Here is a 14,239-nt window from a genome sequence, read left to right on the forward strand (position 1 = left end):
GCACAAAGTGGCTAAGATCCAGATTTTTAAAGGTGATTAAGTGTTGTGTCACTTAATATTGCAACATCTAACTGATTTAGGAGCTTAAGCCTCATTTTCAAAAGTGAGCTAGGCACTTAGGAGCGTAAGTCATTGAAAGTCAGTGGGACTTCCGAATGTCTAAGTCACTTCTGCCAGGCTGAGTGGAGCAACACCCACATAACCTTTAACCATCCAGACCCAAGTGATGTGCCTGCAGTTTCACAGGAAATCTGTGGCAGAGTAGGAAACTAAACCACAGACTGTCCCCCTAACATTTCCAGCATCCTTACCCTCATACTGTTGTGTACTAATCTCAGTAACAACATTTTAAACAGAGGGGGAGAAAGATTCAAAAGAAAGGCATTTCTAGAAGGAAGAAATATCCTATGCCAGCAGACTGATCTGGTTATTTATTTTCTTATTTATTTATTTATTTTTACAAGTCTTAGTTTTACAAGCCTATCATTTTTATCCTAATTTTAAACCCTCAAAAATGTGGATTACAGTGAGACTCCTTCACTTTTGTGTCGTGAACAGCAATACTGTAATTTGGATAGCCGGTTTTGGTTAAGTGAGAAATCTAACATAAGTGGAATATCTGCCTACCACCCTTATTAGGGAGCTATTTCCAGGAGCAAGGCTTTTGTTGCTGTAAATATGGACACAACAGCCATTCCTATTCCAGCAATAAACATGGTGATAACATGCAAAATTCTAACCCTACAGCAGAGGTGACATAATTTTAAATTACACAGCATGGAATAATATGAGCTTCATCAGTGGAGTAATCTTAGCACAAAGCTTGCCCTGATGTGCTGAATTGGCAGTTCTCAAATCCACCTATGAATTTTTGCACTTCCCAAGGCTGGCGCTTTAAGTTAACAGGGCTGTTTTCTTTTTCTCTCCTTGCAGAGATGGAGTAGATGATGCAGACAGCCAAGGAGATGGGAGCAGTCAGCCTGATACCATTTCCATTGCATCCAGGACTTCACAGAACACAGTGGACAGTGACAAGGTAGGATCTACCGCTGAATATGCACTGCATATAACTCCTCCCAGGAGAATTTGGGGTAGAAGCAGAATAGAAAGAGAGACCAAAAAACTAACTCTTTATGGAGGTTCTTTAGCTATATTACACTTGGGAATCCCTTTGCTGAGGTATTAAAAATCTGGCTATTCTTATGCTACTCCTCAGTATTACTGTGGTACACGGTTAGCCCCTCTTGTTACTGGCTCTGAGGTGCAGCATGTATCCTGTGTGTTAAAACTGAGAGGTTGAGTAGGCCATGAAATAACACAGCCCAGAGCAACTTTTTTTCTTATTAACTCTGTCCCAGAGTGAGCCAGATTGTGAATTGCCAGACAGTTGGTTATCTTCTATAATTGCCATATTAGTGCCAAAAAGTAGTCTATTGGATGGTCCATAGATGCACACACAGCAATTAACAGAACAAGACTGAAATGCAAGCTGCTCCCTATTGTGTAATCATGAGAGGCTGGGAGGCCTTCTTCTCTTCCAGATTCTGTAATTCTGGAATCCATTCCTTCTTGACATATGGTGGAACACATCTGTGGCACCCTTGAGGCTCGTTAGATTCCGTTTTAATCTTGTATGTTGTTCTGTGCATGTGATTGTGTTATTTATTGAACAATCAGAGGGTTTGGTTGTTTGGGTGTGCCATTACTGGTATGAGGATTGACTTGTGTATATTGTCCTAATTCCTCCAACTGTGATCTTTGGCCATATTTCCAGTTTCCAGGAGCACTGATTCAACAGTGATGTTGACTAATAATAATTTATTCCATTTAACATAGTTGGATTTTTTAGATCCTGCAAAAGACCATTTATGCTTTTTCACCTGTTTGGTTTCGAAACTGATGAAAACTTGCAAAATAATGAACTTTCCAGGATCACCTAGCTAGGGGATGTGTGCTTGTCAGTGTTTTTATCGTGCTGCTAGTGGCACTGAATAGAAAATGCCTTTGCAATTACAAGATTGTATCTGTAGTTATCAAGCTCACCAGTGAGCTCCAATATTTCAGAAAAAGAAATACATTGTAAATGAATGATAAAAGGCCCCAAGGTAATATGTTATTGGAACATGCCTTTATTGCTCTCCTGTTTCACCAGTAACTAATCAAGATGTCTGTATTATACAATCTGTATAAGTTCCAAAAGCTACTGAAACTAGGTGAATAACTTGCTAGGTGCTGGAAAATAAATTTTTTCATGTCTTTGATTTACACTGATTTTTTCTGCATTTTGGTATTGTTCGCCTCTTATTCCTGATATAAATGTTTCATCTGAAGAAGTCGGTTGTACCCACAAAAGCTCATGATACCATCTACATGTTTTGTTAGTCTTTAAGGTGCTGCTAGAGTATTCGTTGGCTTTTACGTTTTTCCAGTTACAGGCTAACTCAACTACCCCTCTGCAGCTTATAAATATTCCAATTCAGCAACGCTCTTGAGAGCATGGTTCACTTTAACCATTTGCCTATGTCCTGTCTATAGTTAAGGGCATGGATAAGTGTTTTGCTGAACAGAAATAGATGGAAGCATGTCCTTAAAGCTAACTGTGTACTCAAGTGTTTTGATGAATCAGAGCTATAGACCCAAAGCCAAATCCTGCTAAAATAGGCCCTTGACATCAATGACTCTAATTGTGGGAATAGGGTGAGGAGAGTTTAGCATTCACAGTGCTGCCTTGGAGCACCTTTATACTGAGGAATGGTGTATATTTAATTATCTCATGTCAGTATCTGCTCTTCATATTTCCATACACTCATACTTTAAACACTGAGGTCCTGATCCTGCAGACCCCAAAAGAATACTGAGACCTAACAGAGTACTGTGCTCCTTACATTAGCCTTTCTAAAAGTGGAACAATTTTCTGGGTCTTTGGGGGATTTTAGAATGGGTCTTGAAGAAATATCGGCCCTCATGTGTGGTGCTTTTCTTACATGAGAACTGGAGTGAGGTCTCTTTCGGATGGGGAGGTGTCAGTGGTTTATCTTCTAAGATTGACCAACAGTAAATGATCAGAGAGCTTTGGGGCAGATCTCAGAAAAGCTGCAGCTGCTCTCCAGTGTGCCCCCGGCTCAGCTTTCTTGACACAGCTGCTGACGCTTGAGTAAATTCTGTAACATATGCAGCATAATGTATTCATGTGTTGCAGATAACAGCACTGCTCTGGCACAGATATGTAACAAACCTGTGAGATGTAAATAACACTCCGTCACCATACAACTCCACTGAAGTTAGTAGAGTTACTCTGGCGTTAGTGAAATCAGATTTAGACTCTGAGATTTGTTCCAAATGAAGCCCTTCATTCTGTGACCTCAGTGAAGCCTCTCTTCATGTTTCCTGAATGGATTAAATCCTGAAGAAATCATGGAGAGGCTCCCCCTTTAAAAGCAACACATTATCTCTTCATAAAAACCTCCTTTACAAATAAGAACATAACATAAGAACATAAGAACGGCCGTACTGGGTCAGACCAAAGGTCCATCTAGCCCAGTATCCTGTCTGCCGACAGTAGCCAACACCAGGTGCCCCAGAGAGGGTGGACCGAAGACAATGATCAAGCGATTTCTCTCCTGCCATCCCTCTCCAGCCTCTGACAAACAGAGGCCAAGGACACCATTTTATCCTCTGGCTAATAGCCTTTTATGGACCTAACCTCCATGAAATTATCTAGCTTCTCTTTAAACTCTATTATAATCCTAACCTTCACAGCCTCCTCTGGCAAGGAGTTCCACAGGTTAACTACATGCTGTGTGAAGAAGAACTTTCTTTTATTAGTTTTAAACCTGCTACCCATTAATTTCATTTGGTGTTCTCTAGTTCTTCTATTTAGGGAACTAATAAATAACTTTTCTTTATTGGCCCTCTCCACACCACTCATGATTTTATAGACCTCTATCATATCCCCCCTCAGTCTCCTCTTTTCTAAACTGAAAAGTCCCAGTCGCTTTAACCTCTCCTCATATGGGATCCGTTCCAAACCCCTAATCATTTTAGTTGCCTTTTTCTGAACCCTTTCCAAGGCTAAAATATCTTTTTTGAGGTAAGGAGACCACATCTGTACACAGTATTCAAGATGTGGGCGTACCATAGTTTTTATACAGGGGCAGTAAGATATTCTGGGTCTTATTTTATATGCCTTTCCTAATAATTCCTAGCATCCTATTTGCCTTTTTGACCGCCGCTGCACACTGCGTGGAAGTTTTCAGAGAACTGTCCACGATAACTCCAAGATCTCTTTCCTGATTTGTCGTAGTCAAATTAGCCCCCATCATACTGTACATATAGTTGGGGTTATTTTTCCCGATGTGCATTACTTTACACTTACCCACATTAAATTTCATTTGCCATTTTGTTGCCCAATCACTCAGTTTGGTGAGATCTTCTTGGAGTCCCTCACAGTCTGTTTCTGTCTTGCAAAGCTACTTCATGTGTTAGCATTAGCAACATGTCAGCCAGTTGAGGGACAGATCAATATGCATTGGAACATTTATATATTAACTCTTCACTAGAAATGATAAGGTTGACACAGTCTTCTAAGATCAAGAAAATTCAAAGCTAAACCCAACACACGTTGTCCTTTTCTTAACACCAGCCATTATGCCTGGGGATTACCCAGTGCATAATTGAATGTTAGGGGAAATGAATGACATGCGTCATTTTGGGCTAAAACAGCCACAGAAATTTTTGAGTTTTTGCAGTGCCAACAATATTCTAACACTTGTATTTGTTCACGCCCTTCAGCTGATAGCCACACACATTTATTTCAGATTTTATTTTAAAAAAACCAAATCTCTCCTGGTTGAGAATAAGTTTAATTCCTCTCATATGTCAAGCTTCAGCCTTAGAGCAAATTTTGTACAACTATGCTTTTAATTCCTGAGAGAAGGGGGCAGAATTTAATGGAAACACTGACACAGCTGTTACTCCAGTAACCTGAACAGGAATGTTCATTGTCTCTAAGTATAGATTAATTAAACAGTAAGACTTAGCAAAGGAGGTAGTATAGTGTAATGTAGTGCCAAGGCACTGAATTAAGGGGGGGGGGGGGGGGAAATAACCTGGACTTTAATTCTGGCTCTGGCTCTGACCTGCTTTTTGTCCTTAGAAAAGTCACTTCACTTCTCTATGCCTCTGTCTCCTCATATCCTTCATTTTATTGTTTAAATTGTAAGCTTTTTAGGGCAGATACTGTCTCTCACTGCATGTTTGCCAACACTTTGGGCCTGGATCTCAGCTGAAGACTTTAGGCAGCACTATAATATACAGCAGTGCTTCTCAAAGTCATGTGTGAAACTACTATGAGAAAGCTGCTAACTGGCTGTGCTGGTGTGTTTACCAGTGCCATGGCCACAGAGCCTCACAGCTCCCATTTGATCCAGTTTGCCATTTGCAGCCAAGGGGAGCTGCAGGAAGTGGTGTCCCAACCCACACTGCTTCCTGCGGCTTCCTTTGGCTGCAAATGGCGAACCAGAACTAATGGGAACCACAAGATTCCATGGCCATGGTGCCAGTAAATAAGCACACCAGTGCAGCCAATTAGCAGCTTTGCCAAAGTTGTTTCACAGACCACTTTGAGAAACACTGATATAAAATAATAGTAATGAATGACATTCGCATCTCTTAGACTTAGTGGCTATGTCTACAAGGGCGAGTTCTTGCGCAAGAACAACCGTTCTTCCGCAGAGCATCCACACTGCCCGCCCACTCTTGCACAAGAAGATTTACAGTAAAGCGGGGAAAGAGAGGGCTTCTTGCACAAGATCTATGCTCTTTTCTAACAAGTGTAAGTGCGCAATAGGGCAGTGTAGACGTGTGACAGGGGCTTCTTGCACAAGAAAGTCCTATGGCTAAAATGGCCATCAGAGTTTTCTTTCACAAGAGAGCGTGCACACTTCCATGGATGCTCTTGCGCAAAAGCACATGGCAGTGTGGGCGTGTTCAAGAGTTCTTGCACAAGAACCCTTGCGCAAGATGTTCTTGCACAAGAACCCGCTAGTGTAGACGTAGCCAGAGTGTTATTCAGAAAATAAGTGCCTGACTTTAGATGTGTTACTGAGTCTAATAATGTACAATGTTATTCTTAAAGCCCCAACTCTTGGAGTCATGTGACAATCTCAATGTCCATTTTTGTAAACAAAAAAATAATTACTAGCAGTTGGAGCTGTGGAGTAAAGTTGGAAAACATGAATCCTAAGGGTTTAAAAAACGAAAGGCAAATGAAAAGGAATCTTATTTTTTCCCTATTAAATTCTCATGACTCTTATGATGATCTTGTGCTTATGAAGGGCCTGACTCGTGATTCTTTCAGTGAGAGGGATTGGCAGTACTGTTTTAAATATGCGAATGAATAGTCTCACTGATAGCAATGGGGTTACTCATGCTTAAAGTTAGGCAAGTGCTTAAGTAACTTCCTGGACCTGGGCACTGATTCTTAATATTTTAATGTTTTTAATCATATTTCTTGGATTTTATTATAGAAGCCACTGTATAAAGGTGGTGATAATGACTACCACCAAACTACAAATACTTCATGTAGCAAAAAACTTGGGTTTCCAAAGTGTATCTTTGAACTCCCTTCATTATAGAAAGAAAGAAAGAAAGAAAGAAAGAAAGAAAGAAAGAAAGAAAGAAAGAAAGAAAGAAAGAAAGAAAGAAAGAAAGAAAGAAAGAAAGAAAGAAATGTTAAACGACATAGGGGGATATGTAAAACCTGTGTTCTGACGGATATTTAAAAAAAAACACTCTTTTCTCCATTTGAGAAAATGTTTTGTATGAGAAAAGTAGGCACTCTGTGCTGTACATAGAATTGGAAAACAGAAACAACAGAAATGAGCAATATTATAGCAAACAGAACCTTCTGTAAATGCTTGAGTCGGGGCCAGTGTGATATACTACACCGAAGTTAGTTCGTCACCCTCTACAACAGTTGTCTCCAACCTTTTTAAAAACATGGTCACTTTTTGAGTTTAAGTGCAATCCAGGCTCTACCTCAAACCCAAATACCCTTGCCCCTCCTTCTTCTCTGAGGCCCTGCCTTTGCCCCACCCCTTCTCTGAGGCCTCGTCCTACTCACTCCATTCTCCCCACCATCCCTAATCATTCACGTTCACCAGTTTGGGGTAAGAGGTTGAGGTGCAGGGTCTGGTCTTGGGCTGAGGAGTGCAGAGTATGGGAGAGGCTGAGCCTGGGACAGGAGAATGGGGTGCAGGAAGGGTTCAAGGTGCACGCTGTGGGAGGCAGTTTGGATATGGGAGTGGCTCAGGGCCGGTGCAGGGGTTGAGGATGGGGCTCCAGCAGGTGGCTCCTGGGTGGTAGTGCAGTGAGACTAAGGCAAGCTCACCCCCACCCTGGCCCTGCTCCACTCCCGAAACTGGCTGGCATGTCCAGCCAGTGGCTCCTTATGGGGAAGGTGCAGGTGGGTCTGTGCACTGCCCCCCATCTGGAGACACCACCCCCATACCTCTCATTGGCTGTGGTTCCTCATTCCCAGCCACTGGAGCTGCAAGGACAATTCCTGCAGGCCAGGGTAACTGTGGAAACCCCTTGTCCTGCCTCCCCCAGGGAATGCAGGGTTGTGCCAGCTGCATCCAGGAATAGTCCAGGGCCAGGGCAAGGGGGAGTTTGCCTTAACCCTGCTGTACTGCCCAACTGTCAGTGGTAGCTCTTCCGATTTGGCTGCAGGAGTCTCCCGGAGATTGAGCCAGGTGTGCATGTTCTGCACATGGATGGAAAAAACTAGAGGGGATGAGTTTTGTTATGTGCACCAATATCGAGATAATGTGCACCGCCAATAGAAACTGAAAACCTAGATATAATTTTTTTTTAATTGCCAGAGGGATAATTACTCCAGCCATGACAGGTTAGGCATTTTAGAACTCATTACTCAAATAATTAAATTTAAGTATGAGAGAGAAATAAAAACTATGAAATGTCCAGACCCGTCAAAAACCTAAAATAACACACCTTGAAAGAAGTAACAGAAATAAAACCACAAGTATGTGTTGGGTTGGGAAGGGAGTGTGAATGACACAATGTATATTTGACAGAGACACATATTGTGTGAGAGAGATTCAAATTGCCCCTTTATGTATGCTGAGCATGTTTGGACATAGGACAACTCGGTCCATTCTGAGTCCCATTGTGTCCCCTTTCTCTGTGGAGATGGGATACAGGGTGCGGGGTGGGGGAGAGACCCTTAGATCAGTGTCCCTCTTTTCTACCTCCTCCACCCTGCATGCTAAGCAGGAGATAGCTCCAAGGCAAAGGAGAGGAGATGTGCAGCAGTGAGAGGAGGGGCAGCTGAAGTGCTGGGACTTGATAACCTCCAGGCCAAACCAGTCAGGATCACCTGTCAGAGGCTCTAAAATGCGTATACCAGTAGATCCCAATCTACTTGTTGGTGACCACTGATCTATAAAGTAAACCCATTCTATGCTCTTGTCGTGTACAGTAAATCCTCGTAAACAAACTATACAAAAGCTTCAGTTGGGATTAAGTCCCTGGAAGATAGATGCATGGCTTGAGGAACCCGCACAAAGAAGATGCTAATGTGAAAGACATTCCAGCCTGCTTTAAATCTACTGGTTTTGAGACATGGCTATTTTTAAGGAAGTTGGATTGATTCCTGCTGATTGATCTTCTGTTTGGAGATGCTGGGTAGAACAGTCCTCCTCCCATACATATTGTCTTTAGTTCTGAAAAAAAGCACTGGAATGTTTAAATACTATAAAATATACAACAAAGACTATATCTCTTCATTTAGAAATGGCCTTAATCCTTATTCCAGAAGATTCATAATACTGTGGTCCTGACATCTGCGATCCACATCTGTGGTACAGGGTGAACCGCTAAAATCTGAGACTCTCTGGTCTGGAAACATCTGTGGTGCAGATATTGCTGGACCAGAGAGCCCGGGATGGCCAGGTTCAGGGTCTGGGCTGGTGGTGGGAAGCACAGCCCTGGCGGGCTGGCAGTGGGGAGCGCAGCCCCAGCTGAGCCAGAGGTAGCAGGGTCAGTGGCCAGGAGCACAGCCTGGACTGGTGCCCAGGATTGCAACCTGGGCCGGGGGCGGAAGCACAGCCTCTGGCTGGTGCCAGTGCAGTGAGGAGCATAGCCCAAAAGGTCTGGAGGCAGCGGGGCCAACACCGGAGAGCACAGCTCTGATCGGGGTCAGGTGCAGAGCCAGTGGCCAGGGCTGGCACCCAGGAGCAGAGCGGACAGCTGGGAGGGGCAGCACATCTGGTGCAGAGAGGAAGTAAAGCATCCTTTGGCAACTCAAAGAAGTGGCATCTCTGAAGCCACAGGCAATTCTCTTGCAGTAGTTGAAATCTGAAATAATGTCACCCACTCGGGAGCAGAATTTGAGCACTTTTCCCATGACGGGAAATGTACATTGATGATATTGTCCTTTCTCTGGCCCACACAAGTCCTGTGAGTTTCCAACTCTAAACTTTAAAGCAGTGCCTGGGTGGAAATGTACATCTACAAATTAGCTGAGAGAACAAGGCTTTGTGTGTGTTTCTTACACAGAACACTTTGAAATTTTTTTTCTCATTGGTGATTAGCTACTCTATTTTGAATGGCCGGTGGGAGTTTCTAGTGCTTGTGAAGTTCCACCATCAAATAAAAATAATTAGCACTTACCTGGTCCTTTTAATCTTCAAACTGTGTTGTGTGGCACATGTTTAATCCTTACAGCATATCTGTGGTGATTTAATTAGCTTCTGAGCTGCGCTCAGTACCAGCTAGCTGCTTCTAGGGAGGGAAAGCTCCAAAAAAGCCAGTTGAGACTTCTAGACACTGGAGCTCATTCTGCTGTGGTCTTAGCACAAATGTAGCTTAAAACAGCCTCAAGGCAGCTCTAAACTACCACAGCTATCTATTACCCCTTGAAGTCATACTCTCAGCCAAGAATAAATGGCGCATGATAGCCGTCAAGCCACAAGAGCCTTTCACGGGCAGCCATGGTGTTGTCATTGGAAAAATTCAAAATATATTCAGCAAAATTAAAATTTTTCTGTGGAAAATTTCTGTTCTGTGAAATAGACATTTTCTGTCACAAAATCATCCCATCTAGCTCTAGTAAATTCTGTGCACATTTATAAAGGAAGAAATTAAGGCACAGAGAAAAGAAGCTACTTGCTCAAAATCATAAAGCAGGTTAGAAATTAGAAATCCAAGCTTCCTGGCTCCCAGATATGTACTCTGTGCACAAGACTGCGCTAACTAGAATTTAGCAGATAGTATAACCTGAAGCTGAAGAAAATAACACCACACTGGGGCTATGTCTACACTCGCGGCTTCTTGCACAAGTAATATGCAAATGAGGCTAAGCATGGAATATTGCGGAGCCTCATTTGCATACCTAATGAGCCACCATTTTTTTCAGAAGAGGCTCTTGCGCAAGAAGGAGCATCTACACTACCCCTTCTTGTGCAAGAAAAACCCTCTTGCGCAATGCCATTACACCTATTACTTTTCAGGAAGAACGGCATTGCGCAAGAGGATTTTTCTCGCGCAAGAAGGGGTAGTGTAGACACTCCTTCTTGCGCAAGAGCCTCTTCTGAAAAAAATGGTGGCTCATTAGGTATGCAAATGAGGCTCAGCGATATTCCATGCTTAGCCTCATTTGCATATTACTCTTGCCGTGAGTGTAGACATAGTCTTGGTGTCTCTTTGACAGAGTGACTTTTCTTTGCAAAGAAGTTCAGCTGCAGGCAAGGAGAAATTTAAAAGGCCACAGCAACAGCTACAGGATAGGTAACTGTATCCAGATGATACTGATGGGATGGGGGAATTGGCCTGTGGCTAAATTAATCCTTTCAGAGAGCATTCTGCAGGTTTGGAGACAGAAATATATGGCACAAGATGATCCAATGAAAAATACTGATTTCTGGAAAGGGAAGTACTTAATGTGAAAGGTACAGAACATCTGTGTCCTGCACACTTCCAGGAGCCACGTGCTTGTTTTATGCACAGGATGCTTTTTCCACATCATGTAACATACTTCTCAGGTTGCACAATGGCTGGTGTAGCAGAGGTGAAATGATGCTTCTGAGAAACCCTAAAGCAGTGAGTGCCTTCTATCCAGGCCAAGCTCCCTAACGCAGTTCCCAAGGAAGGCAGGAGGGAGAGTTTAAAGCTGCACATCCCATGACACAGTGAGAGAAATCTGCATCATAACCTCAGCACTGCTTTTCAGAGCTATTCCCCCATGATGGAAAAATTTATTTCATGGTGGATTTTTCCAGAACCTGTTTTCCTCGGAGTAGCCCATGAAGAGGATGGCTGATCTCATGGTTTGAACAAAGGGTTGTTGAATGTAAAATGTTTAGGTGTGAGAATGAAATGGAACCATTTGGCAATGCGTTTGTGGTGGTGATCAGATTATATGAGATTATGAAACTAAATATCTAGTGTAGCAAATTGAAAGCATGCCTTCTGTACTTTTGCCAGGTTTCTTTGTGAAAATCTCTTTACCTATAGTCTCATTAATAGTAACCTCTCGACTTGAGGCTCTACTTCATGTGAACCATTGGGAGATTCTCACCTGGTAAAAAGTTTCACATTGTTACAAGGCACACACACATTGTTTGAGGCTGTCAGATGTTTTAAAGTGATTTGTGCTGCTGCTACTGAACCAGTTGCATAGCCAGAGGAAATGCAAGAGAGCTCCAAAATTAAAAAGAGATTTAATTCTGTTTTTCCCGCTGGTTAAGCATCCTTCTGGCTGAGGACTTTGTAGACCTTTTGTAATATATTGAAATTCTGCCAAGGTTTTCTAAAACCTGGCTACTGGGAGATGTGGGAAGACTAAGCCTGTTTTTCCCTCCCGGCATCTAAGATACCAGTCAGCCCACAAACACTGTGAATTCATAATTATTCAAAAGATTTTTTTCTCTGCAAAAAAAATGTATAGAGAAAATTATCAGTATGTTTATGTGGGCATGTAACAGTCCATGACTGGAGATTTCTGGTGTACAAGTAACTTTTGCATCTCTTTTGTCTGTTTTCTTGCTCATGAAAAGCTCAAATTGAAGAATGTTTTTGAGAAAAATTCTAAAACCTTGACTTCTAGTTCAAGGGGACTCCTTACCATAATCTGCAGTTGCTACGATGTTGGGACTAGAACTGCAAGAACAAATTGACCTTTAGATTCTGACATCCCAGGCATTTCCCTCACTCTTTTGTAAACTTAAAAAATGATAATCAAGAAAAGGATTATTAACTGTTTTCTCATCACCAGAGATGGTGCACAGTGGCCTGTGGCTAAGGTGTTATATTAGCAAATGACCTTTCCCACAAGTAGGGAGAATGGGACATTTTTTTCTTTTTCTTTCTCATGTGTATGGATAGTGCCATCTTCAAGTCCTAGATGGCATCAACAGCAATGACAATCAAATGTGTATCAAATAGCTGCTGCTTGACATATTTATATTTTGTCCCTGAAAAATCCAATGATTATAAATGATGATAAAGCCTGGGGTTTACCGTGCATATGTGTACATATTGTAAGGGTTGCTTGGGGAATCCTTCTCCAGGAAATTTTTGGAAAAGACCAGCCTTCTAATGCAGTCTGATCCCTGTAAAGGCAAAAGGAAATGCTCTGCAGTGTATTGTTTTGAATAGCAGGATCATTCCCCTCTCTCAAGGATGTTGAGGGTGGATGAACCTTAGCGGAGACAGGGAGATTTCTCCACTCCCCTTTTTTAAGCTGGCAGTTGAATTTTAACAAGCGGCCCTTAGGAGCTCTGAGAGTTTTCGCCACACATCTTTGACTGTAGTGGTCCTTGCAACCATAGTATGATATATTATAAAGCCAAAATACTGGAAAGTACAGAAGAAAGCTTCATTAGTTGTTCTCTCTCCACCCCCTCAACTAGCTTGTGATGTGAGATTCACTGTATAGTGCATAAAAGACTTTGATGTTGTGACTCCTACCGCAATTATTCCTAACGAGTACCTAATTCATTCAGAGTAAAAAAGATGTTGAACTTATTTCTAGCTGCAGACAGCTTGTTCATTTACACTGGCAGCCCTTGCATACTGTGGAGCAATCTGAGGTTGCATTTCAGTGTCAAAAGAGAACAAAACATCTGGAAGCTTGGAACATCTGCCATGTCAGTGCTAATGGAAATCAGATTTAAAACTGGGTATTATTCCCCTTAGAGCTAGAGCTTCATAAACAGCAGCAGTCAGATTTACCATCACTGTATCTTAAACATTTCAGCTGTGTCTCCACTGGCATGATTTCCGGAAATGCTTAAAACAGAATAGTTTTCGTTATAAGTATTTCCGGAAAAAGAGCGTCTACATTGGCAGGCTGCTTTTCCGGAAAAGCCCTTTTTTCGGAAAAGCATCTGTGGCCAATGTAGACGCGCTTTTCCGGAAAAGAGCCCCGATCATCATTTTCGTGATCAGGGCTTTTTTCCGGAAAAGACTACTGGGCTGTCTACACTGGCCCTTTTCCGGAACAGTGTTCCGGAATAACGACTTATGCCCGAGCGGGAGCAGCGTAGCTTTTCCAGAATAGCGGCTGATTTTGTACAGTAGAGCGTCGTTGCTTTTCCGGAAATTCAAGGGCCAGTGTAGACGGCTCGCAGCTTATTCCGGAAAAGCGGCTGATTTTCCGGAATAAGTGGCCCAGTGTAGACACAACCTTCAGGTGAGGTTTTAGAAGTGTTATTGAATTTCACTGGAGCTTGTGCTCCTAAATAACTTAGACACTTAAAAATCCAACCCCTCGGTGACATGATGTTACAGTGATGCCTTAAAAAAAGGTGAAGAATACATTCAAACAAGCTTGTTACCATTAAAATGTACAATACTAATGGCAATAGAAACTTTATGGATAAAGTATCTTAACACAGCTCCCAGCTTTATGGGTGCTATTTTGCACCCACAAGAAATCTAGCCCCAATCAGGGAATTAGGTGCTAACAGGAGATCAGGTTGAAGCCCCTTTTAAAAATATAGTCCTGTTGGCACATGTTCTTAGAAGACACTTTTCAATACTTAAAAAGGTCTCAGAGAGGTAGCTGCGTTAGTTTAAAAACTACTAGTCCTGTGGCACTGTAGAGACTAACAAAAATATATGTAGTATAATGAGCTTTCATGGGCAAAACCCACTTGAACAGATGATGAGCTGATGATTCTCTGTTTTTGTTCCACGAGGAGTACAGCTAGTTCGG

The 14,239-nt window shown here is 42.3% G+C and overlaps 1 protein-coding gene across 9 annotated transcripts in view; it reads left to right on the plus strand.

Moving 5' to 3' along the window:
* KALRN (kalirin RhoGEF kinase) overlaps positions 1–14,239 on the plus strand; it is a 790,448-nt gene that overhangs the window by 565,182 nt on the left and 211,027 nt on the right. For all 9 annotated transcript variants that reach the window (XM_075933149.1, XM_075933142.1, XM_075933143.1 and 6 more), the window contains one exon: positions 934–1,036. In XM_075933149.1, coding sequence (XP_075789264.1) covers positions 934–1,036 — 103 coding nt within the window. The remainder of the gene's footprint in view (positions 1–933; positions 1,037–14,239) is intronic.

The sequence above is a fragment of the Pelodiscus sinensis genome, chromosome 7 (assembly GCF_049634645.1).
Source record: "Pelodiscus sinensis isolate JC-2024 chromosome 7, ASM4963464v1, whole genome shotgun sequence".
Classification (NCBI taxonomy): domain Eukaryota; kingdom Metazoa; phylum Chordata; order Testudines; family Trionychidae; genus Pelodiscus; species Pelodiscus sinensis.